We start from the raw sequence: 22,790 nt of genomic DNA on the forward strand, positions 1-22,790 counted from the left end.
ACTTACAGTATATGTGTTTAACCAATGTTAACCTTCAAAATAAGTCTGCCAGTTATTTTACCAGCAAAAATGGGCTTGTTCAGGAATAGAGAATTTTAATCCAGGACGAACAGGATACAGGAAAGCCATAAGTAAACCCCCAGAATAAAGGAGAGGACAGCTCTTACACAGAAAGGGGGAAATTGGGAAGGCTATTATAAACAAAAAGCCAACTGGAGTAAAATGGGAATTCAAAGTATAGTGGCTTTTCACTGGCTGAGTTGTGACACTGTCTCATTGGCTGGGCTGTTGCCCACAGAGGAGGAAACCCTTTTTCCACCTGGAGGGTCAGTAAAATAATAGTTATTGTAGTATGGATTTACAAGGTGCATCCGGCTCTGTTGGGGTGGCAAGCCACCATCAGTAGTAAGTTGTGAGTGCTCCCCCTGCTGGCCTCCTGCTTCCATTCTAAAGTTTCCTTTTTTTTTTTTAATCTTATTTATTTATTTTATTTTAGAGAGGGAGAGAGAGCACATGGAGGGACAGAGGGAGAGGGAGAGAATCTCAAGCAGAGCCTGGTGAGGCTTGATCTCATGACCCCAAGATCAGGACCTGAGCCAAAATCAAGAGTCGGCCTCTCAACCAACTGGGCCACCCAGGCACCCCCCCCCACACACACACACACACACAGGGAATTTCTTAGGGGCTTTCCCACCCCTGTTCTTCCTGTTACTTGGATTTTCCAGACTAAAAATCCTTTTCATGTTGTTATCCAGTGTGGCTTTCTCTGTTCTTTGTCTTTCCTCTCCCACACCCCCACGTGACCTGCCCCAACCTCTTTGTTCACCAGAAATAAGTCCCTCCAAGTGTTTTTGAATATAAGAACCAGTCCTAGTCTGGTTGGAATTGAGTTCAATTCAAACATTTTAGATCAACTAAGATTACTTCTCATCAATGCTAGATTTCTTTCTAGGTCTACTCCCATGCTATTTAGGCCAGCTGCCCAACTAACCTATCCTAAACCTATCCCATCCACATATAACATGAACTATCCACATCTTTAATGCTTGCCATGCAGAGTAAGAAGTAAATGTCCACCTTATCCCTGTCCCACTCCCTGTATTAGGTATTATTGATATTTTTTTGTTTTTCTTTCCAGAAAGGTTTCTTTTAGTATGGACAATGTTTCTTTTATTTCTGTTTTTACATACTATAGTTTACACCTATCTATTTCCTGTTAGCACTCCTTCCACATCAGCATACAGGGATATACTTTGTTTTTCAAACGTATTCTATTACATATATCACAGTTTAGTCAGCCACTTCCCTACTGATGGACATCTCAATGAGTCAGTTCTATTGCTTTGGCATATGATGCAGCAATGGACATCCTTCTCCGTGTTGTTTTAATGCCAGTGGCAGTGACTTCAAGTTTTGATGGAGCCTCCCAAGTTACATTCCTACCAAACCAGTTTGAGAATTTAGCATGTCATTCTCTCCCCTGCTAAAATCCTTCCTTGAAGGGCAATGTAATGGAAAGAACTTGGGTTCTACCACTGAGGACAACAAAGCCATTTACATCTCTGGGCCTCATTTTCTTCACTTGTAAAGTGAGGTATAATCTGACATCTCAGGGTGGTTGTGAGAATCCAGAGTCTGCTTCCATGAAGGCTTGGCTCTAAAAGAGGTCTAGTTGCCTTCTAGTTTTTGAGTGCCCCAGGCCATGGGCCAAAAGCTCAGGCTGAACAGGCTAGAGGAGCCCCTCTTCTGACCTGTAGATGAGGACAATGAGGCACAAAGGGCACCAGAGGTTTGGCCAAGACCACAGAGCGTCGGCGGCAAAGTTTACTGACTTGAGGTTGAGCTACTGCCAACGACCTCTGGGTACCAGCCCCAGGGGGCTGTACACATCTGGCCTTGGTCAGCGGAGGTCTGGCCTAGCTGCTCCCCATTCTACCTATTCCTCTCCACCAACTCCCCCCTGCCCCTACGCAAACACTCGAGCACATTCCGCACTCACTTGGAAGTCGGTGTCATCCCTCCCCGCTGGGCCTCAGACGTTGCACCCTCGGAACTCGCCTTTTGCACCCAGCCAGTGAATGTGAGTGGGACGTACGTACGTGTAGCGGGGCAGACTGATGTTGTATAATCACGTCACATTTGTGTGTTGGGTGGTGTGCGCATCCTTGTGTAGATATATGAAATGTGTGCAGTGTAGTGTGCAAATGTGGGGATTCATGGAGTATGAAGGCCCCGTTCCACAAGCGCTCACCCTTCCCCGCGGTACCGTCCGACTTCCCTCAGGCTTCGCCCCGACTTTCACAGGATTTTGCGCGTGCGCGATTCCGCCTTGGGCTCCTCCCCCCCGCGATTGAAATCCCGCCTTAGTCCCGCCCCCGCCACGCTTTACGACCGCGCACGCCAGTTTTGCTGCAGACGCTTCGGCTGTCGCCGCTGCCCCTGCCGCCGAGGCTACTGCCGGTGAGGTGAGCTGAGCTGAGCTTGAGCCGAGCTCTGCTAACCTGAGGTGTGGTTTTGGGCTGGTGCCGCCGGCGGCCGAAGAGTAGGTGGAGAGCCGGGCCAGCGGGGACGGCAGGTCAGTCGCTGCTTTGTCTCCCCAGCTTCGGTCCCGTCTGCGCTGCTGCAGGGAGGCCGCCCCGGCCCGGCGAGCTGAACCAATGCTGGATCTGGAGGTGGTGCCCGAACGCTCTCTGGGGAACGAGCAATGGGAATTCACACTGGGTGAGTGTGGGGTCCTACCTCAGGACCTTACTCTGTTTCTTACTTCCCTCCAGGCCTTTCCTGCTTCTGGTCTCTGCCCCTTATTCCCCTGCGCCCGCGACTCCTCGCCTCTTCCGTCCTCTCGGCTCTTTGGGCTCTAAGCACTAAGTTACCCGTTGCTACCCGCCAGACCCGCCAGTCTGTCGCTCGTCCTGGCCTTGACGCCCTCGCCTCAGGCCTCAGTAGAGCTCCTTCTGGGGCAGTGGTACAGTAGTAATAATAACAACAATGGCCGACACGCCCCACTTACTCAAGGCCAGACCCTGCTTCTGTGCGTAATTATCTCAAGTATGCCTCCTTGGGGTCTGAGGATCCGTACTGTTGTTTTTCCTATTTCCATTTTACAGACTTAATAGCTGAAAAGTGACAGACACCCTTAAACGCCGCAGTAGCCCGTCTCCTTTTGCTTTTCTGAGCTGTGGGTTGCCTTGCCCGTAGGGGAAAGCTAGGGTCAGATCCCATAATCACATGTTAGGGATCTAGTCAAGGGAGGTGAGAAGAGTTTGTGTGTGTTAAAGGAACTTGTGTCTTGTTTCCTTCTAGTTTTTAATGTGGTCGATGTGTGGTGTAATCCTAAACCCAGACTTTAGCAGAAAGAATTGAAGGTTTAATGAAATAAGAGTTCAGGGAAAGTAACATTTAGTTTATATAAAATGCAATTTGGCCATTGTTTGGGTTTTGGCCCAGTATTAACGATTCCCAGCGTGGTGACATTTATATATACAAGTATATGCATTCAGTGACTCCAGTGTATGTTTACACTTAGCACTGGGTAAGGGGTTGTGGAGCAGGTGTTGGTGCTATTTGTGCAGACTTCACCTTTTGTCCCACTAATTTGGGCTACTGGACTGAGTGACCTATTCCTTTGGGTTATAGCTCTTCCTTGAATCTGGAACACTCTTGTCAGTGGAGACAGGCTAGATGAGAAACTTCACAATAGATGCTGGTAGGATCCTGCTGGTGCTCAGTGTTTCCATGAACTAACTGAACCACAAGCCTCTGGGTTATAGGAGCCAGTTTTATTAAGAGGTCTTAGGCAATTTCTCTGATAACTAACACCACTCCTGCAGAGTTCTTCCCAAAATTTTAGCTTGTATGAAACACTTTGGCCTCTTGTGAAGCACCAAGAGCTTGACGCTCGACAGGGAAGCCGGTGATACATTTGCCTCAAGACCCATTCATATGCTGATGCCGTTTGCCTTCTATTTAAGAAAGAACTTCCCCTACCCTCAGCTTCTAATACCAGTACTTCACAGGGCAGAGTGAGAACCCCAACCATAGCTTCAAACTGTGCTTAATGGTGCATCTAATTTGTGGATCTCGGTGGTACAGAGTCTCTTGGCCAAAAGTAGTGATTAGAATGTCAGTTGAGGAGGGGTGGCTGGGGGGCTTAGTCGGTAAAGCATGCAACTCTTGATCTCGGGAGTTGGGAACTCGAGCCCCACACAGGGGGTAGAGTTTACTTAAAAATAAAAAGAATGTCAGTTGAGACCAGGATTTCCCAAAAAAGCTGGGTGGAAGAGCAAGTCGTCTTCTGTCGCCTGTTGTTTAGATACCTTAACTCCCACTCCTGACTTTGCCAGTTTCCAGGAATCAAGGGTTTGGGTACTTCTTTCAAACTGTCTAAATATCTAGGTGGCAACAACAGTGAAAAGAGCATTTCTGTACCATGGCCCAGAATTGAACTTTGAGGGAAACCTCATAGAGGTGGCTTGGCCTTGATGATTCACTTGTGGATCTTAAAAATCTGCATTTTTAGGGGCCCATGGCTGGTTCGGTTGGTAGACCACGTGACTCTTGATTTCAGGGTTGTAGGTTCGAGCTCCACTTTTGGTGTAGAGATTACTTAAAAATAAAATCTTTTTTAAAAATCTGCAGTTTTAAAGCATGTCTGCCTGAAAGATGACGGTTATTTTGACTTCTTCAGGCTTTAAAAAAAAAAAAAAAAGATTTTTCCCTCTCTCTCAGTCTTTTCCCCAGCCCTCAACACATCTAAACTGCAGTTGGGGCTCATAGGTAGGGATAGGTCTAAGAAGTGGGTCTATGCTTTAGAATTACATTCCTAGGCTAGAGAACCAGGCAGTGCTTAACTAAAGTCACCACAACCCTGTAAGGTAATCTCCATTTACCAGGTGAGGAGCAGACTCAGAAAGGTAGAGATGATGAAAAGTAGATACCTGAACAGGGAAATCCTGCCTCCCACCGCTCTGCCCTTCTGCAGATTGGCTCATGTTTGTCTCTGTTCTTTTTGGAATCTCTGCAAATGCAGATGCATCTAGCCCTTGCCATCATCTGCCTAGCATCACAGTGGGGAGATGCATCCAGCTTCTTGGCTGCCTTCCTGGCCTCTGTGTAATGTTGGGAGATTAGGGAAATGCCAACAACACAGGGACAGGAAAACCTAGGCAAAGAGGAATCTCTGAGAATGCCACTGATGGCTTGACTAGTGGTGGAATAAAGGCAGTACAAACTTGAAATGTTTTCAGTAAGACTTGGAAAATGTATTGGTGTGGAGATATGTGTCTGAATTGTTCTAAAGAAACCGAAGGCTCACTCCTTTGAAGGCAGCATATATACCTCTGTGGACTCTGTTTACAGACATCAAAAATTGAATAAGAAATGGTCATATGCCTTGAAGAGCTTAGTCTCTAGTGGGAAGAGTTACAGAAATAGTTCATTTTATTAAAATGAGGTAGAGGTTGTATAGGGTGCTTTGGAAGGGGAGAAAAGACTTGACCTGACTTGGGGATTCAGGGAGGGCTTTCTATCTACCTACAGAAGTCAGTACCATTCCTAGAATCAGCGAGCACCAGGAAAGCCCTATCAGAAATATACTGCCGGGGGGCGCCTGGGTGGCACAGCGGTTAAGCATCTGCCTTTGGCTCAGGGCGTGATCTCGGCATTATGGGATCGAGCCCCACATCCGGCTCTTCTGCTATGAGCCTGCTTCTTCCTCTCCCACTCCCCCTGCTTGCGTTCCCTCTCTCGCTGGCTGTCTCTATCTCTGTCGAATAAATAAATAAAATCTTAAAAAAAAAAAAAAAAGAAATATACTGCCGGATTTCTCTTCTACGATGTCTCTATAGATATAAATCTTCCAGTCAGATTCAAAACAAAACAATGGGAAAGATTGTGTGTGTAGGGAACTATAAGCAGTTTGGTATTATAATTAGAGCGTGATGTACTAATGGGAGAAGAAAACGGGTTCTCCAAATTCCCAGTGCTCTTTGGGGATAGCTGCCTGGGACACTACCAAGTGGAGTTTGGGGTCCAAGGGAAAAGAGGGTGAAGTGAAGATTAGTGAAGTGTGTTGTGGACATGGGTTTAGGAAGAAAGTTAGAGACTAGATTTGGGGAGGTGGAGAAGGAATCTAGACGTTTCTGGCTTGGGTGACTGGGTAGATGTTAGAGGTATTGAGACCCAGAATACAGAGGAGAACTCAAATTGAAAAGAAGATGAAAAAGTCACTGTTAATCTGTCAACTTTTTATTTGTCTTCAGATTTATATAGAAAACAGATTGAGATGTGAGCCAGAAACTAGGTGGTTGGTTGGGTGAGTGAATGAGGGATAGGGCAGAAGGGCAGAAGGAAACATTGCCCATCATAGAGACCTGGGAAAGTTAGAGGAACTGCAGGAAAGAGTGGTGTTAGTATTGACAGGATGAGAGTGCTCAGAGTGAGAGAGTGGTCACCAGGGTCTATGGTACAGGATTTACGTGTCCCATTATTTCTTTGTTTCACTCAGAGCTCAACAGATACATAGGACCACCTACTATTGTGCCAGGTACAGTGATTGGGTGCTGGGGATACAGCAGTGAGAAGATAGTGTTTCTGTCCTGAGGTATAGGGGAGACTAACAGGTAAGTAAACTGGATAGGAGGCTTTATTAGATAAGGCAGTTGGGGAAGTGAGATGTGAGTCAAGATCTGAAGAATGAGGAGAAACCAACTATGGGAAGAACATTCCAGCAGAGTGTGAGCTAGCACAGAGGCCTAAGGTAGGAAAGAGTTTGACATTTGCTGGGAACAAAGGGAGGCATGGTGAACTGTGGAAAGAAAGATGGAAGTGGACAAGATCCAGAATATTCAGGGACTTTACGTGGTGGCATGTTGTTTTAGTTTTATTGCCCTGTAATGGGAAACTGTTGGAGTGTTATAAGCAGGTAAATGATGAGATCTATAAGACAGAGGATGTATACAGTTCAGAAGGCTGGCATACGCTCCATACCCTTTTTGGAGCTAGGTAGTTCTGTTAGAACTGGGACAGTGCTGTAGTTTCTTTGCCATACATATGGTTGGTTCCCTTTAGAGGACTTTTGTAGCCTTTCTTTATCAGCAGCTGTGTGACAACTGGTCGTTGTAGCTGCTTTGTCTCCTCCAGGTGGGTTCCTCCCCAGGTGACTCAGGACCTGAGGACCCCAAGATTCCAGGGCCAGGGATTTGATGTGGTTAAGTGGAAAAGAAAACTCCCTGGAGAAACTGATTATGCCGTGTGGGTCAGAGAAGCCATGTGGCCTTCTGTTTCTCAGCACCTAACCAAGCTTATTTGTCTGCTCCACATGGATGTTTGCCCATTCCTTTTGGGAGAGACAGCATAGATGCTCCTCCATTTTAGGAATAGCAGAGCTGAGTGATGCGTCCAGCTTGTTCATGTTCTCAACAAACATTTATTAAGCCTTTACTGTGTACCAGGCCCGATGTCATAGAAGGCTGAAAAGTGCCCTGTGTTAAGGTCTGGTTTCCTCCAACTTTCTTCAAACTGTAGAATGGACCATCAAATGAAGGCAAGGTTAGATCATGGTTTAAATGTAGATAGACCATGTGTTTTTATAACCTTCTGCTCTTTGTGTGTAAGCTCTTTTCTGCACATCTCTCCTAGAATTAGAGGTAAACTGATCTTGAACATGAGCCACTGTGCTTACCTGAGGTGATATGGTGGTCCCTCCTTCTCCCTTTCTCTTATTACCTACTCCATTATCCCTCAGCTTGGCTGAGTAAATATTTATTCAACAGCCACTATGTGGTCAACCATATACTGGGTGCTGGGGATCCAGAGAGTGGTAAATAACACAACACTGTCCTTAGATTCATAAAGCTGTGAGTCTCTGATTTTGGATTTTGTCTGGGACTTTGTTTTGGATTGTCTCTCTGTGAGTTTCTTTTTGTTTGAAATATAATGGACTCTGAAAACATACTTTTTGGTAGTCCCTGGTAGTACCTGGAATCTTAGAGGTATTGTTGGGATTTGGATTTCTTAAATTGGGAGCATATATAAATTTGCTTATAATGGGCCATGAGTTCAAAAATCAAGTATTAAGATTTAGAGGATTTGGGGGTTGATAAGTAAGGATCCAGTGAAATCCTTAGTAAAATAAGTTGGTTCTGGTAGTTGTATGATTTTTAAATTTTTAAATGAGCCCTTACAAGTCATGTGCTCCTGCAAACTCTCATTTGAGAGATGAGGAGACATGCCAGCAAGAAAGAGAGGAAGGAACCTGCCCTAGGTTATGTGTAATTCATGGCAGAATGAGAACCAGAACCTTGGTCTCCAGATCCAGTCATGTAGTCAGTGCTCGTCTCACTGTTCTTTGGTTCATGCTGACTTTGCCTTCTCTGAGCCCTTTTCCTGCTTGGGATCAACACAGTAGTTCTCATTTCCAGGAATCTCTTTTGTATATTCACTCCCTCTGCTTATACAATACAGTGTTCCCTTAGTGCTTGCTGCTAACTTTTTTCTAGCTCTTGCTGCTTACTGAACTTTGATTTACTCATATGTTTATAGACCTTAGTGGCCCTCGCCTCCCACCCCAGGCTCTACTGCAGGGTCTAATGCCTAATATGAAGATAGATGTCGGTAAATGGGTAGCCCAAGTAACCACACAGGTGTCCTTGCTTTATTTCAGGAATGCCTCTGGCTCAGGCAGTAGCCATTCTTCAGAAGCACTGTCGTATCATCAAAAATGTCCAGGTTCTCTACAGTGAACAGGTGAGTGGTAGCTGCTTTGTTTACTGAAATAGCATTCCTCATTGTTGAGTCACCTCCAGAGGTTGATGCTCTGGGAGAGGCAGACCGACAGGGATTGCTTGGACATTATGTTTGAATGGGAGAATCTCTAGCACTAGTCAGTTACCAAGTACATTTTCTTTGATTCTGCAACTTTTTTGTCTTGATAATCTAGTGCTGCCAGGTTTGGAAGAGCAGTAATAACTGAACTTGTTTTTTGATGTGTTTGACTTACCTACTGGTCCTTAGACAGGGACATTTCAGTGGGGAGGTCACCTCAGGGACTGTCTTGTCTTCTAGGGTGCTTGCCTTCCACTTTCGTATTTAAAATAGTCTTTTCTGCTTTGTTGATTGCTTTGGTTTGTATTCATAGTTGTTGCAGTGCAAATTTCTAGCCAGCAGAGCACTCCAGACTTGCAAAGAAGTAGGTGTAGCTCACTACCTTAGTGAGAATGATCTGATAGATGAGATCATATATCAAAATATTGTCTCCAAATTAATGGACATAGTTCATATTTTGTTTTTTGTTTTGTTTTGTTTTTTTTGTCTGATTTATGGTGGTTTCTGTTAAATGTTGGTCAGTTGTGCCAGGAATTGATCCCATCATAAAGTGTTGCGTGTATCTACAAAGACCTTTTCCATTTCCAGAAAGAATATATATGTTACACCAGAGTACTTTCTGAACATCAGGATTTTTTGTGTTTGGTTTTATATGTAAACTTGGAGACTATTTTTTATGGGCTTTTAGAAGTAGGATTCTTTCTCTCTCAAAAATGCAATCTACCTTCTCCTGAACTCTCTGAAACTTGTGATTCTTCTGTAACACAGACCATGTGTTGCTGTGTGGAGCAACCTTTATGGTAACCTATGTGTCACAAACCTCAGGGAATAAATAGGTTTTGTATTGTTTTGCTTTTCTTTCTTTTTTTTTTTTTAATATTTTATTTATTTGACAGAGCACAAGCATGGGGAGCAGCAGAGGCAGAGGGAGAAGCAGGCTCCCCGCTGAGCAGGGAGTGTAATGCAGGGCTCGATCCCAGGACCCTGGGATCACGACCTGAGCTGAAGGCAGAGGCTTAACTGACTGAGCCACCAAGGCGCCCCGGGGAATAAATAATTTTGAGCCTATACATGCTACAGGGTGTCCTCATTGGCTTCTCTGAGACCTTCTAAGTACTGTTTTGATGATTTTAGTTCCCTTTGTTCCAATTAGTTGCAGATCCTAAAGCAAATGACAGTTTATTTTTGACGTGAAGAATGTTGTGGATTAAGGTGAGTGAGATTTCTGTGAGGCTTTCCAGTTTGGCCTAGTGTCAGGGTTGAACCTATCATCTATGTCCAGACATTACACTCTGCAGTACAATACTCCTCTTTCAGCCCAGTGAAAGAGACCCTGTATGAGGGGTCTTCCTGAGATAGGGAATGCATAATCTCCGAGCAAGTGCTGAGATTCTTGTGGTGCCTATCACAGAACAAGGGACTTCTAAGAGTGGGCCAGGGGTTCCTTGAGCCATAGTGTCAAAGTGTTTTCTCATTTATAAAGTGAAGGATGGTGACTTCTCCTCTTTGTTGCACTCAGATGATCCCTAACCTACTCTGACTTTCAGTGTTAGACCATGAAGGAATTACTCATGACAATTAGCAACCATCCAAACAGGGATAATGGGCTTGCTTCTTGAGCTTATAGCTCCTGCATATTCAGTTAAATCAGATTTGGGCACCCCAAAATTAAATACATTTGAAAATAGGCTTAACCGGTTTTTAAGAATGACGTTTATTTCTTATAACACTATGTTTGTTGTCTGTTGTTCCAATCTTTGGGTACACATAGTAGTTTTAGCATTAAGCTCATTTCCCCTGATACCTTCTAAGCAACTGGAATTAGTTGGAAAACATGGGTTTTTGAGTCCAAACCTTGTTCAGATCTTTGCTCTTCCTATTTCTTAGCCGTGCAACTTTTGGCAAGTTAATAATCAGTCTAGTTCTCCTTCTGTAATGTGGATATAGTTTCCTTGTAATAGAATAATATTTTTTTTAATTTTATTTATTTATTGTAAGTAATCTCTACACCCAGTGTGGGGCTCAAACTCACGACCCCGAGATCGAGAGTCGCATGCTCCTCTGACTGAGCCAGCCAGGTGCCCTAGAATAGAAAAACTTTTTGATGAGGGTCAAGAGGAGGTGGTCTCTCAGAGCTCTGATGTAGTGCTTCTTAAATTGGGTCCTGTCCTCCTCTGCCCTCCTTCACTTCCTTTCCCATCTGTCTCCTTGCTCCCATCAAGTGTGAAGAATAGTTTGGCCCCATTAAATGTTTCAGAAATATCTTCTTGTCTCTAGCAAATCACACCTTGGAAGTAAAATGTGTATATCAAGTAGGTCCCATCTTTCTTAGGGCGAAAAGTGTTAACAACTAAGAGCGAACAGCTTTACTAAATTGTTTCATATAGAGAACTGTATAGTTCTGGGTCACTGAAAGGGCCTGCTTAAACATCACATAGTACAGGTATACTTTGGTTCCGGAGATACAGAATACTAATAAAATAATGGTTGTGAGGACAATTTGCTTGCTTTTGAAAATTATCTAGTTATGTCCTGAATTGTAACCATGTCAGGAGAAAAATGATCAGATCTTGGGAGAGTGTAAGAAAGTTTAGATCCTCCCATCATTCCTCCTCCAGGCAAGGATTTTGAAGGATGCTAAAATGTTGCTTCATCCTGCTTACTGCCATGGAATAGCCCTCTCAGAAATGTGTTCCAGATTGAGAATAAGTGACCTAAGGTCACGGTTCATTGTTGTATTATCTTGCTTGAGACCTAATGGTTTTAGACATGCATACAGGCCTACTGGAAAATTACAACATTCATTCTTCTAGTGTTTGCCAGGCATAGTGGTGCCACCTGGGCCTGCTACCTTGTGAAGATCATCAGGGTAGAAGGGAACAGACAGACAGTCTGAGCTAATCCCAGAAGGCTCTTTGGAGAGAATTTTTCTTTTTTCTTTTTTTTAAGATTTTATTTATTTATTTGACAGAGTGAGAGAACACAAGCAGGGGGAGTGGCAGAGGGAGAGAGAGAAGCAGGTTTTCCCTGAACAGGGAGCCCGATGCGGGGCTCTATCCCAGGATCATGACCTGAGCTGAAGGCAGACGCTTAACGTACTGAGCCACCCAGGCGCCCCTGGAGAGAATTTTTCCAGTGAGGCCCACACCAGTGGCACCTGGCCTTCCAGCCTACATCTCTATCTCTGACAGCCACACTTCCATCATTCACTGTGCCTACCTTGGGAGGCTCTATAAAGAAACTTCTAAACTCTTTTGAGAGCTGTGTGCCAGTTTAAAGGAGGGACAGGGTTTTGGATGTTGGTGTGTTTTTTTCTGCTGGGCAGCTTGGTTCAGGGCTACGGAATGGCTTCAGCTGTCGAGTCCTTGAATCGATTGCATTGGAGCAGAAGCAGGCTGGTGATGCAGACATGATGAAAGAGTGCTGTATGCTAAGTGCTGTGCTTGGTGCCCTTTCTCCTGCTATCTAGACCTACTGTCTCTGTTCCCACAACAACCCTGGAGGGAAGGATGATGGTATTCCCATGAAGAAACTAGAGCTCAGAGAAGTTTTGAGAGTCACTTAAGGTCACCAGCTCACCAGTACTCAAGGCTGGCTCTGTCCACTGCTTTGTGCTGCTACTCCCCTCCCCCCAGGACTCAGAAGGGGCAAATGTAGAAATACGACTCCTTAGATCTTAGATTTGGGCTTTTCAGAAAGAAGCATGTGTGATATGGGATGGTGAGGAGAGGGGAGGAAGGAATAAGAGTGTCATCTCATATATAAACAGCACAAGATATTTCTTTGTCCTGGAACGTGGCTTAAAGCAGTCAAAGTATAGAATACATTTCCTGTGGATGGCACAAACAACCTGGAAGTGAATGGACAAAGGTTCAGCTAACATGCATTAAACATTACCTGACAAATTTGAGCCCTGCTGAGGCCCTTTTACCTGCCCTGTGTTCCTCATTGATTGCACTGTAGGTTTGATAGGTAAACCCATGCGATAGGTGTGGACCCTGGACCTTCAAAAGAAAATGGCCTATATACTCACATAATCTTGGCCCTTTCCTTCAGGTATTATTGCTCAAAGCCTAGAAGAAAGAGGCTCTTTTCATCCAGTATTAGGAGCAGCAGCTTCAGACTGGAAGCAGAGGACACTGCATTCACACAACAGTTTGTTAGTTGGGCGAGGAAGGGGCTATCTGCACTTCCATAATCCCTGTGCATTGCATTTAGATTTGTAAGGTTTTGGTAGTTGCTGTTGAGTAATTGTTCAGAGTGCTTTATTTTTTGTTTTGCAGTCTCCTCTAAGCCATGACCTCATCCTTAACCTGACTCAGGACGGGATCAAACTGCTGTTTGATGCTTTCAATCAGAGACTTAAGGTAACCATGAATGACAACTGAAGTTGGATGTCAGGCTGATTAAATACGTGGTATTGTGAGATGTTTCTGAAACTAACAAGTCAGAGTAGACCCCTGTGATTCAGAGTCCTCCACAGTCTAGGGGACTGAAGCTGTGCCTGTTCCCCTAAAAAGAGGGAAGCTCGGTGGTTGGAAAGAGGCTGGGAAGGACTCTAATCCCAGGCTCCAGAGGTGAAAGGGGAAAAGTGTTGAAGATTTGGGGAATATGCTATGGGGAGGGGACTCTCAAGTTCTTTAACTTAAGGAAAGCGAGAGAAGAGCTAAGTATCTGGCACAGATTATTCCAAGTCTTAAAAGGGATACTAAACATGGGGCCTAACTCCAGAATAGAGCCAAAAGACTTGTATTTGTATCTTGTTTTACTTCATTCTGTTCTTCCTGAAATGCTGGGGCTTAGGGCTTAACACCAGCAATGAGTTGATTCTTTAACCCCCTTAAGGACATATAAACAAACAACTTAGTGGTGTGTAGGGTTTGTCTTAATTGCTGTTCAAGTGCACTTTACTAACACCTGTTTTCAGTCCAGGATGTTTTTAATACACTATTTATGAATGCCTGGGCTTCACAGATTAGTCATGTGACACCAGACTCATGCCTCAGAGTCACAAGGTTGAATGTGGCTCTGGGCAGTGGCATACCAGAGCGGTTATCCTGGTTAGGTTGTGCCTTTCCAAAAGACTTGGGTGCTTCCTAGTTCTCATCATCCCATCACAAGTGAGCTGCTAAGGAGACAAGGCAGAACATGGAAAAGGAATCTGTACATTGAATGAGAATTCCTCGTTTATGATGGTTTTTCAAAAAGCAAAAGTGAATATTCTTAGCGCCACAACTATCTTGCCTCTCCTTGTGGACTCAGTCATACTGTCTTCACTGACCAGAAGTTTCATAGTGGGAAAGGGAAGAGGATGGTCATTAGTGTGCCTTCATTACAAATTGGGAGAAAAATAATCTGGAAACACCTTTACAAAGAGTTATTTGTCTCATCTTGCTAGGTCCACTTTAAGAAACATAACCCCAAAAGGTTATGGAGAAGGTAATGTTGCCAGATATTTATAGCAGGGCTTTTCATAGTAATGAAAGGCTGGAAATAACCTAAATGGACAAAAACAGGAGATGGCTAGGCAGCGCATCATAGAATCACAGCATAGTGAGGACAGTGTCATGTATTTAGTGAGTTCTTGGTACGGGTTAGGCACATGGCTAAGTGCTTCCCATGCATTTCCTAACTTAATAAGCTTGTAAGCAATACTGTTTACCAATGAGACAATAGAGGGACAGAGGATGAGTGGTCTGCTAAGCTTTTAACCCTGAATTACCGGTGTGTAGTGGCCGCTGGGAATAGAAATAACTTAGCTTCTGTTGATGGGTATGGGAAATAAGTGTGATAAAAACTGAAGAAAATTGTGTGAGCACACTATGGAGAAATGTGAGGAATGGGAAGTACATTTGAATGGGAAAGGAAATAAATAGAACCTTCTCTTGTGCTTTCTCTGGGGTCCCTATGAAGAGAGGGGGCTGGGGCCCTGTCTGAGCCTCTGGAAACTGAGGAAGCAATTCTCAGGTGCCCTTGATCAGCATCAGGTTTGACCTACCCCATCTGCCTGCCCCTCCATCTGAGCACTTAAAAATCCACGTCTCCCTGATGCCTTGACTTCCTGTCTGTGAGAAAGCCCTATGGAATGAGGCTTCACAAATCTCAGCCTTTACAGCTACCTGTCTTTTTCCTTTCCCATCTTGGCTGCTACCATGGCTTCTTCTCTGCAGAAGTCAAGGCCTTTTCCAGCCCAGAGGGTGGTAAATCATGGACTTCCGATTTCCCCAGCTGCTTGTCCCTGTGGCTCAGCAAGCTCTGTGGGCCAAAATCTGCTTGTTGATTCTCCAGGTGACATGAAGGACTCCAAGATGGGTCTCTTGCCACAAGTGCTGTCATACATAGGCCCTGTGATTAACTCTGGTCCACTGTTCTCCCATTAGGCAGGCAGGGTTGAAACACCCATAATGTTAGTCTGGATTATTGGCAGGTGGGTGACAACAACACAAAAGGAATATCTTTGAGGCCTACCCACACAGGGTAAGTGGTGGGTCATTGGCCAGCTGTAGAGGTGGCAGGGAGGCAGAGTGCCTGCTCCTGCTATATAAGCAAGGCTTTAAAGGTTGAGGCTTTCTGCCAGCATGGGGCCCTGGCCTTGGTGAAATGGCATACCAGTTTGGCACAATTCAGGCTTTCTGAAGGGGACACTAGGTATCTTATGAATCACAGCTGTTCCCCTGTCCTTCCTTGTATGACCTCTCTTGGCACCTCTTTTCATGCTTTCTAGCTTCATAACAGTCAGATTTGCCTGACATTTTAAGTACCTTTCCTGTGTGAACTAATAAGCCAGACCTTAAAGGACTGAATTTTGTGGGACTGGTGAACAGCATACACAAATAGTATAGGAAAGGGTTGATTGAAGTGCTGTGACAGCCCAGCGGAGGGAATTACTCAGCAGCAGGTAGGATCAGAAAAGCATTATAATTAAGAGATACCCAACTTGTGGTTCAATGTTAGGATCATCAAACAAAGTTAGGGATAAGGTTTGACCAAGAGTAAACTGCCTATTATGTCTCATTTTCTATGGCAGTGCCAGATGCTTCTACACACAGGGCCCCACAGCTCCTTCTAGGATGAGGCCCTCAGGGCAAGGGACATTGAACCAGCTGTGCTTGTGCCTCTACAGTAAAGGCCAGGTCTCCCAACTGGAGGATAGTAGTTGGTGCTCCACACCCCAGCCAGCCATACTTTTGGCTACCAAGCCCTTGACACCATTGGCATAGAAGACTTCATAGTGCTCATTACTTCGCATCACTAGTGACTGAGTGTTCAATATTTTTGTCTCTGCCCTGAGTTCTTGGCATTTACTCCAAGGCTGAACCCCTTGAAATGACACGGGGTCCTGAGGTTCTTCTCTAAGTGCCCTTCAATAGAGAGATACATGAATATTGTCACACTTGTCCTAACCTAGTGTAATATGACTTCTTTTCTAGCAGGCTAGACCTCCCCCCCCATCTTTTTGTTTTGTAAACTACAGTATTTTTAAAGCTGTTTTTTAAAGTGATTTGATTTGAGGTCTTTCTAATGTAGCAAAGTGTAGAATAGAAGGAAGAGGGCTCAGTATCCAAAGGTACAGCTTTAACCTTTAAGCTACGTGGTTTGTTTCTGTGGAGGGTTTCACAGTTCTGTACGTGCAGTCCTCTGTATGACCCAGTAGTAGATTAGATGGAGGAACCTGGACCCGCAGCATCCATGTGCATCTGTTGGGTGATCACTGGAAGAAGGAAAAGGAGAGGTGTAATGCTGTGTGTGTGGTATGGGTTTTTCCTCCAGATTTAAAAATAACAAAACATAATGTGCGGTGCTTCAGGAGAATTCTGGCTAGTGATAGATTTTTTTTCTTCACTGTTGTGTAAATATCTTCTTTTTTTTTTTTTTTAAGATTTTATTTTTAAGTGATCTCTACACCCAACGAGGGGCTCGAACTCACAACTCGGAGATCAAGAATCACATGCTCTACCAACTGAGCCAGCCAGGCGTCCCTCTCTAAATGTCTTTTTAGTCAATCTTTTTCAACTGCAGAGCATTACCAATGCTTAAACATTCGATTTTTTTTTTTTTAGGTGATTGAAGTATATGACTTGACTAAAGTAAAGTTAAAATATTGGTAAGTTTACTCCCCTACTGGTATATGTCACAGGATTGGTACAAATGGAGTTTATCTATTACCCTCATCAAGTTAGTAAAAGTATTCCCATCCATAGCAGTTCTAAGATTACAGCCTGGTGCCATGATTTCCTCAGGCAGCCCCCAGACCTACTCAGCTTTCCGGGGAAATCTTGTTAAGAACATGCTGTGTGTAAAACACTTCTCGTATATGTCAGCTCATTTAATCCTCACAACAAAGCAGGACCTCAGCTTAGAGGTGATGGTGACAGTCTTCTGGGTCACAGCTGCCACCCCCCACCCCCCAATAGGTCTGACTCCAAAACCTGTGAATGCTAAAGAGAATGCCAAAGTGACTGCTATTTGGGGGCCAAAAACCTACCTTTTTTTTTTAAAGATTTACTAGGGCGCCTGGGTGGCTCAGTCAGTTAAGCATCTGCCTTTGGCTCAGGTCGTGATCCCAGGGTCCTGGGATCAAGCTCCACATCAGGCTCCCTGCTCGGTGGGGAGCCTGCTTCTCCCTCTCCCACTCTCCCTGCTTGTGCTTGCTCTCTTTCTCTCTCTCTGTCAAATGGATAATTAAAAACTTAAAAAAAAAAAAAAAAGATTTACTTATTTTAGAGAGAGAGTGAGTGTTGGTGCAGTGGGGAGGGACAGGAGAGAGAGAGACCTAAGCAGACTCTGCACTGAGTGTGGAGCCTGACCTGGAGCTCAATCTTACGATCCTGAGATCATGACCTGAGCCGAAACCAAGAATCAGATGCTTAACCAACAGTGCCACCCAGGTATCCCTTTTTTGCCTTTTTTTTTTTTTTTTAAGATTTTATTTATTTATTTGAGAGAGCAAGCATGTCGGGGAGAGGGGCAGAAGGAGAGAGAGAAGCAGACTCCGCGCAGAGCATGGAACCCGCGATGGGGCTCAAGATCACGACCTGAGCCAAAACCAAGAGTTGGACGCTCAACCGACTAAGCCACCTAGGCGCCCCCAAAATCTACTTTTTGGAGTGAAAATGGGAATAGCCTCTATCATAAAACAAATATTTGAACTCCCATTGTGGCAAGGCACTGTGCTGGCATCTAGAATACTCCATATAGTAAGCTTCCTTCACAGGCTTCCCTTTCCGTTTGTGGGGGCATGAAAGGGTCTAATTCCTGGGGCTGGCTCAAGCAGCATTTGCCAATAGAGAAGTGGATAAAGCAAATACATAATAGCACTGGCCCCTGCAGATCCTTTTTGTCTTTCAGTTTTGTTGGAGCCTTTGTACCTCAAGGTCTGGCTTCTCTTTTCGCTCTTAAGAGTTAGTGGTGAGTAAAAGCATGGGGTCCAGGGTCAGGCTGCCCTGGGTTCATCATTCTGTTACCTCTATGACCTTGGGGAGTCATTTAACCTCTCTGAGCTTGTTTTCCCATCAGAGAAATGAAGCCAGTAATGTGGCTGCTGGGTTAGGAAGATGACATGAGACACTGCTGGCAAAGCATATAGCACCATGCCTGGTTAAAAAAGAGGTGTTCTAGGGCACCTGGGTGGTGCAGTCGGTTGAGCATCCGACTCTTGGTTTCGGCTCAGGGTGTGGTCTCAGGGTTATGGGATTGAGCACTGAGCGTGGAGTCTGCTTGAGACTCTCTTCTCCCTGTGTCCGCCACCAAACGAGTAAATAAATCTTTAAGAAAAAAAAAAAAAGAGGTGTTCCATGAATTATGCTAATTAAAATATATTCGTAACCTTTAAGCATTCTTCTTAAAGTCATATCTTCATGCTCATCATCTGAAATCACGTGCTCTTCCTCATTCCCAAGCTCCTCTCTGTCAAGTGTTTCCCCCTTGCATGGGCTCCATTTCTCCCTCCCTGCCCCATTCACCCACTCCTTGAGTTTTGGCTGTTAAGAAAACAAGCTGCTTGGGGCACCTGGGTGGCTCAGTTAAGCGCCAGACTCTTGGTTTCGGCTCAGCTCCTGATCTCATGGTCCTGTGTGGGGCTCTGTACTCAGAGTGGAGTCTGCTTCAGATTCTTTGTCCCTCTCCCTCTGCCCCTCGTGCTCAACCATGTGTGTGTGTGTCTCTCTCTCAAATAAATAAAATCTTTTTTTTTTAAAGATTTTATTTATTTATTTGACAGAGAGAGAGACAGCCAGGGAGAGAGGGAACACAAGCAGGGGGAGTGGGAGAGGAAGAAGCAGGCTCCCATTGGAGAAGCCTGATGTGGGGCTCGATCCCAGAACGCTGGGATCACGCCCTGAGCCAAAGGCAGACGCTTAACGACTGAGCCACCCAGGCACCCCTCAAATAAATAAAATCTTAAAGAAAGAAAGAAAACAAGCTGCCTTTGCTTGGCTATACTGTTCTTTTAAAGTGTTCATCCCCTTTTAAGAAAGTTCCTTTTCAAGCCAAACTATTAGGAGGCATCCTAGGAAAACACATTCACACTTTCTATTCCTGTGGCCACTCTTTATCCAAGTCCAAATGCCATGGGGCTGAGACTGAATTTATTTCCTTCTAAACTGCCTGATGACCACACATGTCTTGGTTGGCCCTACGGATCAGTTCTGTCCATCAGCCTCTGGAGACTTGACTTGTTCTGACTTCATTAATTATCCCTCACTTAAAAGTTCTTTAATTTAACTAGTGTGTTGGCATACTTGTAAACTCACCTGCCTGTGTTTTAAGAATAACTCTTCCAACCACCATCTTCAGTGATTTGAAAAGCATCTTTGTTTTTCAGTGGAGTGCATTTTAACTCTCAGGCCATAGCTCCCACCATTGAACAGATTGACCAGTCTTTCGGTGCAACCCATCCTGGAGGTAAGCCAAGTCCATCTGATTCCTCTCATCATCTGTCGCAGCCCATAATGATAAACCTAGCAAGTGGTACCATCCCAGCTCCAGCGCCTCTGAAGCTAGGTTCCTATAGAATTTGAGGGTTGATAGTTGGGTGTGAAGGAAAGCTCTTCCCCCTTGTTTTCAGCCTACTAGGTCAGTTCAGGAATCAGACCCAAGGAAGGTGTTGCCAGGCTGGTTTATGTTCATATCTTCTGATGCCATTCAACCATGTCATTTTCTCCTCCCCATTCCCACAGTGTACAACTCCGCCGAGCAGCTCTTCCACCTCAACTTCAGAGGACTGTCTTTCTCTTTTCAGTTAGACTCGTGGACCGAGGCTCCCAAGTACGAGGTTAGCCCTTCCCTTCCTATGGTATTTGTCACCCGGTATCCAGGTAATATAGACCCAGCAGACGGTGCCACTAGGAAAGCTGATAGGTAGCCTTTCTTTGGTTTCCTCATCTCTGAGGTCTTCAGAGGCCAAGATACATACAGTGGGTGGGATTGATAGCAAGAACAAAGCCCAAGCTGGCATTCCCAGGAAGAGGGCACTTCCCACTGCAGAGTGAGGTCAGGCTCACTTTTCAGAGAGAAATTCAGTTGTCCCTTGCTTTAAAACTCCAAATCACTGTGTTTTTTTTTTTCAGTGGCCTAGAATTGGAGAGTCCATTCTGAATTTTCAGTTATTTATTACTTTTAGCAAACTGTTTCATTCATCCTAAGGTAGCAACATCCTTAGGGTCGTGAAATGATAGATGTTTATAAAGCTTACATTTTATTAAAGAAAGCATTCCTGTAATTTCTTCTTGATGAAGGAAAGAAAAACTAAGTAAAATTAAAGATGAACTTGTATGGATGGGGTGAGTTGATTGACCCGGAGCCAGGTTTGACTGTGTGCTTTGACCTAGCCAGTTCTTAAAGACCACGAGGGCTGGGGAAATGCCAGAGCCTGGCTCCCATGGCCTGCAGTGTGCTCTTAGTAAACCTTTTGTCTTGTGTTTGCAGCCCAATTTTGCCCATGGCCTGGCTTCTCTCCAGATACCCCACGGGGCAACTGTGAAACGAATGTACATCTACAGTGGAAACAGCCTACAGGATACGAAGTATGTGTGGGGAGCACAAGCTTCATGGGCCATGGGCTCTCTGGGACGGAGGGCAAAGCCTCTGCTCATTCTGTGCCTGCCTCCAGGGCTCCCGTGATGCCCCTGAGCTGTTTCCTTGGCAATGTGTATGCTGAGAGTGTGGATGTTCTTCGAGATGGAACTGGACCTTCAGGTTTACGACTTCGGCTACTTGCTGCAGGTCAGTTACTGGCCTTGGGGTGGTGTTGAGACAGTCTAAAATCCCACATGCTTAGTTGGTACAAGCCAACATAGATATTTATGGTTAAAGCTTTCATTTAAATTTGTGAAGGGACAAGACACAGGTTTATCATTAGCAAATCTTAATAAATGACAGTAGCACTGCTTCCCCTAGCGTGTGCATAAGCCTTCCACGTGCTTATGTAGTTTGCAGTGCTTCCCAGGCTGTTTACTGGAGATGCATCTTATGAGCTGTGATATTGGTCTGTTCTCCCCTTGTCCACTTTGTTTTTAAGTTTTATTTACCCATTTTAGAGAGAGTGCACAGTGGGGAGGGACAGAGGGAGTCTCAGACAGACTCCACGCTGAGCACGGAGCGTGATGCGGGGCTCATTCCCACGACCCTGAGATCACGACCTGTGCTGAAACCAAGAGTCAGACGCTCAAACAGCTGAGCCACCCAGGTGTCCCATCCCCTTTTTCACCCTTTATGCCCAGTTCTCAGTAGGCTGGCAGCAGGGACTTGTTGAATTGTGGTTTGGCCAGACCCTGCTGTGAGTTTTGCTGACAACAAAAAGCTGCTGCATTCAGTGGTTGGTCTCGCCAGGACCCATGCCTCATTTGTGATTTCCTTGTATGTGACTAGTCTCAGCTACTGTGGACCTTGGGTCATGCTTAGTAGTACAGGCCATGTCTTTGGGCTGGGAGCTAGCATAGAAGCTGTGCCTTCATGGAGCTCATAGTCAAGCCGGTGTTTGTTCATAAATTGGGGTGTTAACATCAGTTTCTAGGGCACTGGTTCTTAACTGTGAAAAATCTGGTGTATAAACTGTGAGCTTACTCCCCTGAACAATTAGATAGTTTACAACCTCCAGGTTAGAGATTTCTTAAAATGCGGTTTCCTGGCCAAGGCAGAAAACTCTACTTAAAAGAATGTTGCAGTTGAGCTCTAGTGTTTGAGAGAATGGAGATTGAGAATTGAGATGTAGAAGGTCAAGTGATTTAGTGTCTCTTTTTTTGGGAGAATCACTCCTTAAAACAGCAGGCTAGGGGCGCCTGGGTGGCTCAGTCGCTAAGCATCTGCCTTCGGCTCAGGGCGTGATCCCGGCATTCTGGGATCGAGCCCCGTGTCAGGCTCCTCCACTGGGAGCCTGCTTCTTCCTCTCCCACTCCCCCTGCTTGTGTTCCCTCTCTCGCTGGCTGTCTCTCTCTCTGTCAAATAAATAAATAAAATCTTTAAAAAAATAAAACAGCAGGCTAGTCAAGGATGGTGCAGTTATCCCAGGTGACAGCAGGAGTCTCTTGGGGGTGGGGGATCTCCTCCAATTCTCACTGCTGCCCTACAGCACACTCCCAGCCGTCTCACAGGGTCGGTGGGGAAAATACTTGAAGGCAGGGACTCATCAAATTCCTGTCCAATCCAGTTCTCATTGAGAGTTTCCTTTGGTAAGCAAAAAAGTAGCTTGTCTCATCCAACCCATTTCTCACATGTTTCCTTATGGAGTGTAGCTGCTGGGATGTTTTTAAGATAGTCAATTCAACTATCTTGGTCCCCACAATAATTTATAGGAAGTTTCACTCCAGGGAATCAGAAACTAAAATAGTCTCCTAAAACTGAGTATTTTTCCCTGGGTAGGCTTCAGGTAGGGTGAGACAAGAGAGAAGACTCACACATGAAGAGTGCCTTCCCTCTGGTCCCATCTGGCCATTCTCAAGTGTCTGGTACCTGGAGACTTTGGACATACA

The 22,790-nt window shown here is 45.0% G+C and overlaps 1 protein-coding gene and 1 long non-coding RNA gene across 4 annotated transcripts in view; one reads left to right on the forward strand and one right to left on the reverse strand.

Annotated features, from left to right (window-relative positions):
* Nucleotides 1-2,335, reverse strand: part of LOC123803425 (uncharacterized) — a 29,982-nt gene extending 27,647 nt beyond the window's left edge. For both annotated transcript variants that reach the window (XR_015728043.1, XR_006782878.2), the window contains exon 1: nucleotides 2,252-2,335. This is a non-coding gene — a long non-coding RNA (uncharacterized LOC123803425). The remainder of the gene's footprint in view (nucleotides 1-2,251) is intronic.
* Nucleotides 2,336-2,388: 53 nt separating this feature from the next.
* Nucleotides 2,389-22,790, forward strand: part of PHAF1 (phagophore assembly factor 1) — a 28,207-nt gene continuing 7,805 nt past the window's right edge. The window contains exons 1-9 of one of the 2 annotated variants that reach the window (XM_045814942.2): nucleotides 2,389-2,465; nucleotides 2,601-2,721; nucleotides 8,663-8,745; nucleotides 13,107-13,190; nucleotides 16,884-16,927; nucleotides 19,646-19,725; nucleotides 20,001-20,095; nucleotides 20,749-20,846; nucleotides 20,933-21,045. In XM_045814942.2, coding sequence (XP_045670898.1) covers nucleotides 2,658-2,721; nucleotides 8,663-8,745; nucleotides 13,107-13,190; nucleotides 16,884-16,927; nucleotides 19,646-19,725; nucleotides 20,001-20,095; nucleotides 20,749-20,846; nucleotides 20,933-21,045 — 661 coding nt within the window. In that variant the 5' untranslated portion in view covers nucleotides 2,389-2,465; nucleotides 2,601-2,657. Of the gene's footprint in view, nucleotides 2,507-2,600; nucleotides 2,722-8,662; nucleotides 8,746-13,106; nucleotides 13,191-16,883; nucleotides 16,928-19,645; nucleotides 19,726-20,000; nucleotides 20,096-20,748; nucleotides 20,847-20,932; nucleotides 21,046-22,790 lie in introns of both variants that reach the window. The other variant, XM_045814943.2, reaches the window with a different exon arrangement.

This window comes from Ursus americanus, chromosome 21 (genome assembly GCF_024610735.1).
Source record: "Ursus americanus isolate L20-20 chromosome 21, mUrsAme1.1.p, whole genome shotgun sequence".
Taxonomy (NCBI): Eukaryota; Metazoa; Chordata; class Mammalia; order Carnivora; family Ursidae; genus Ursus; species Ursus americanus.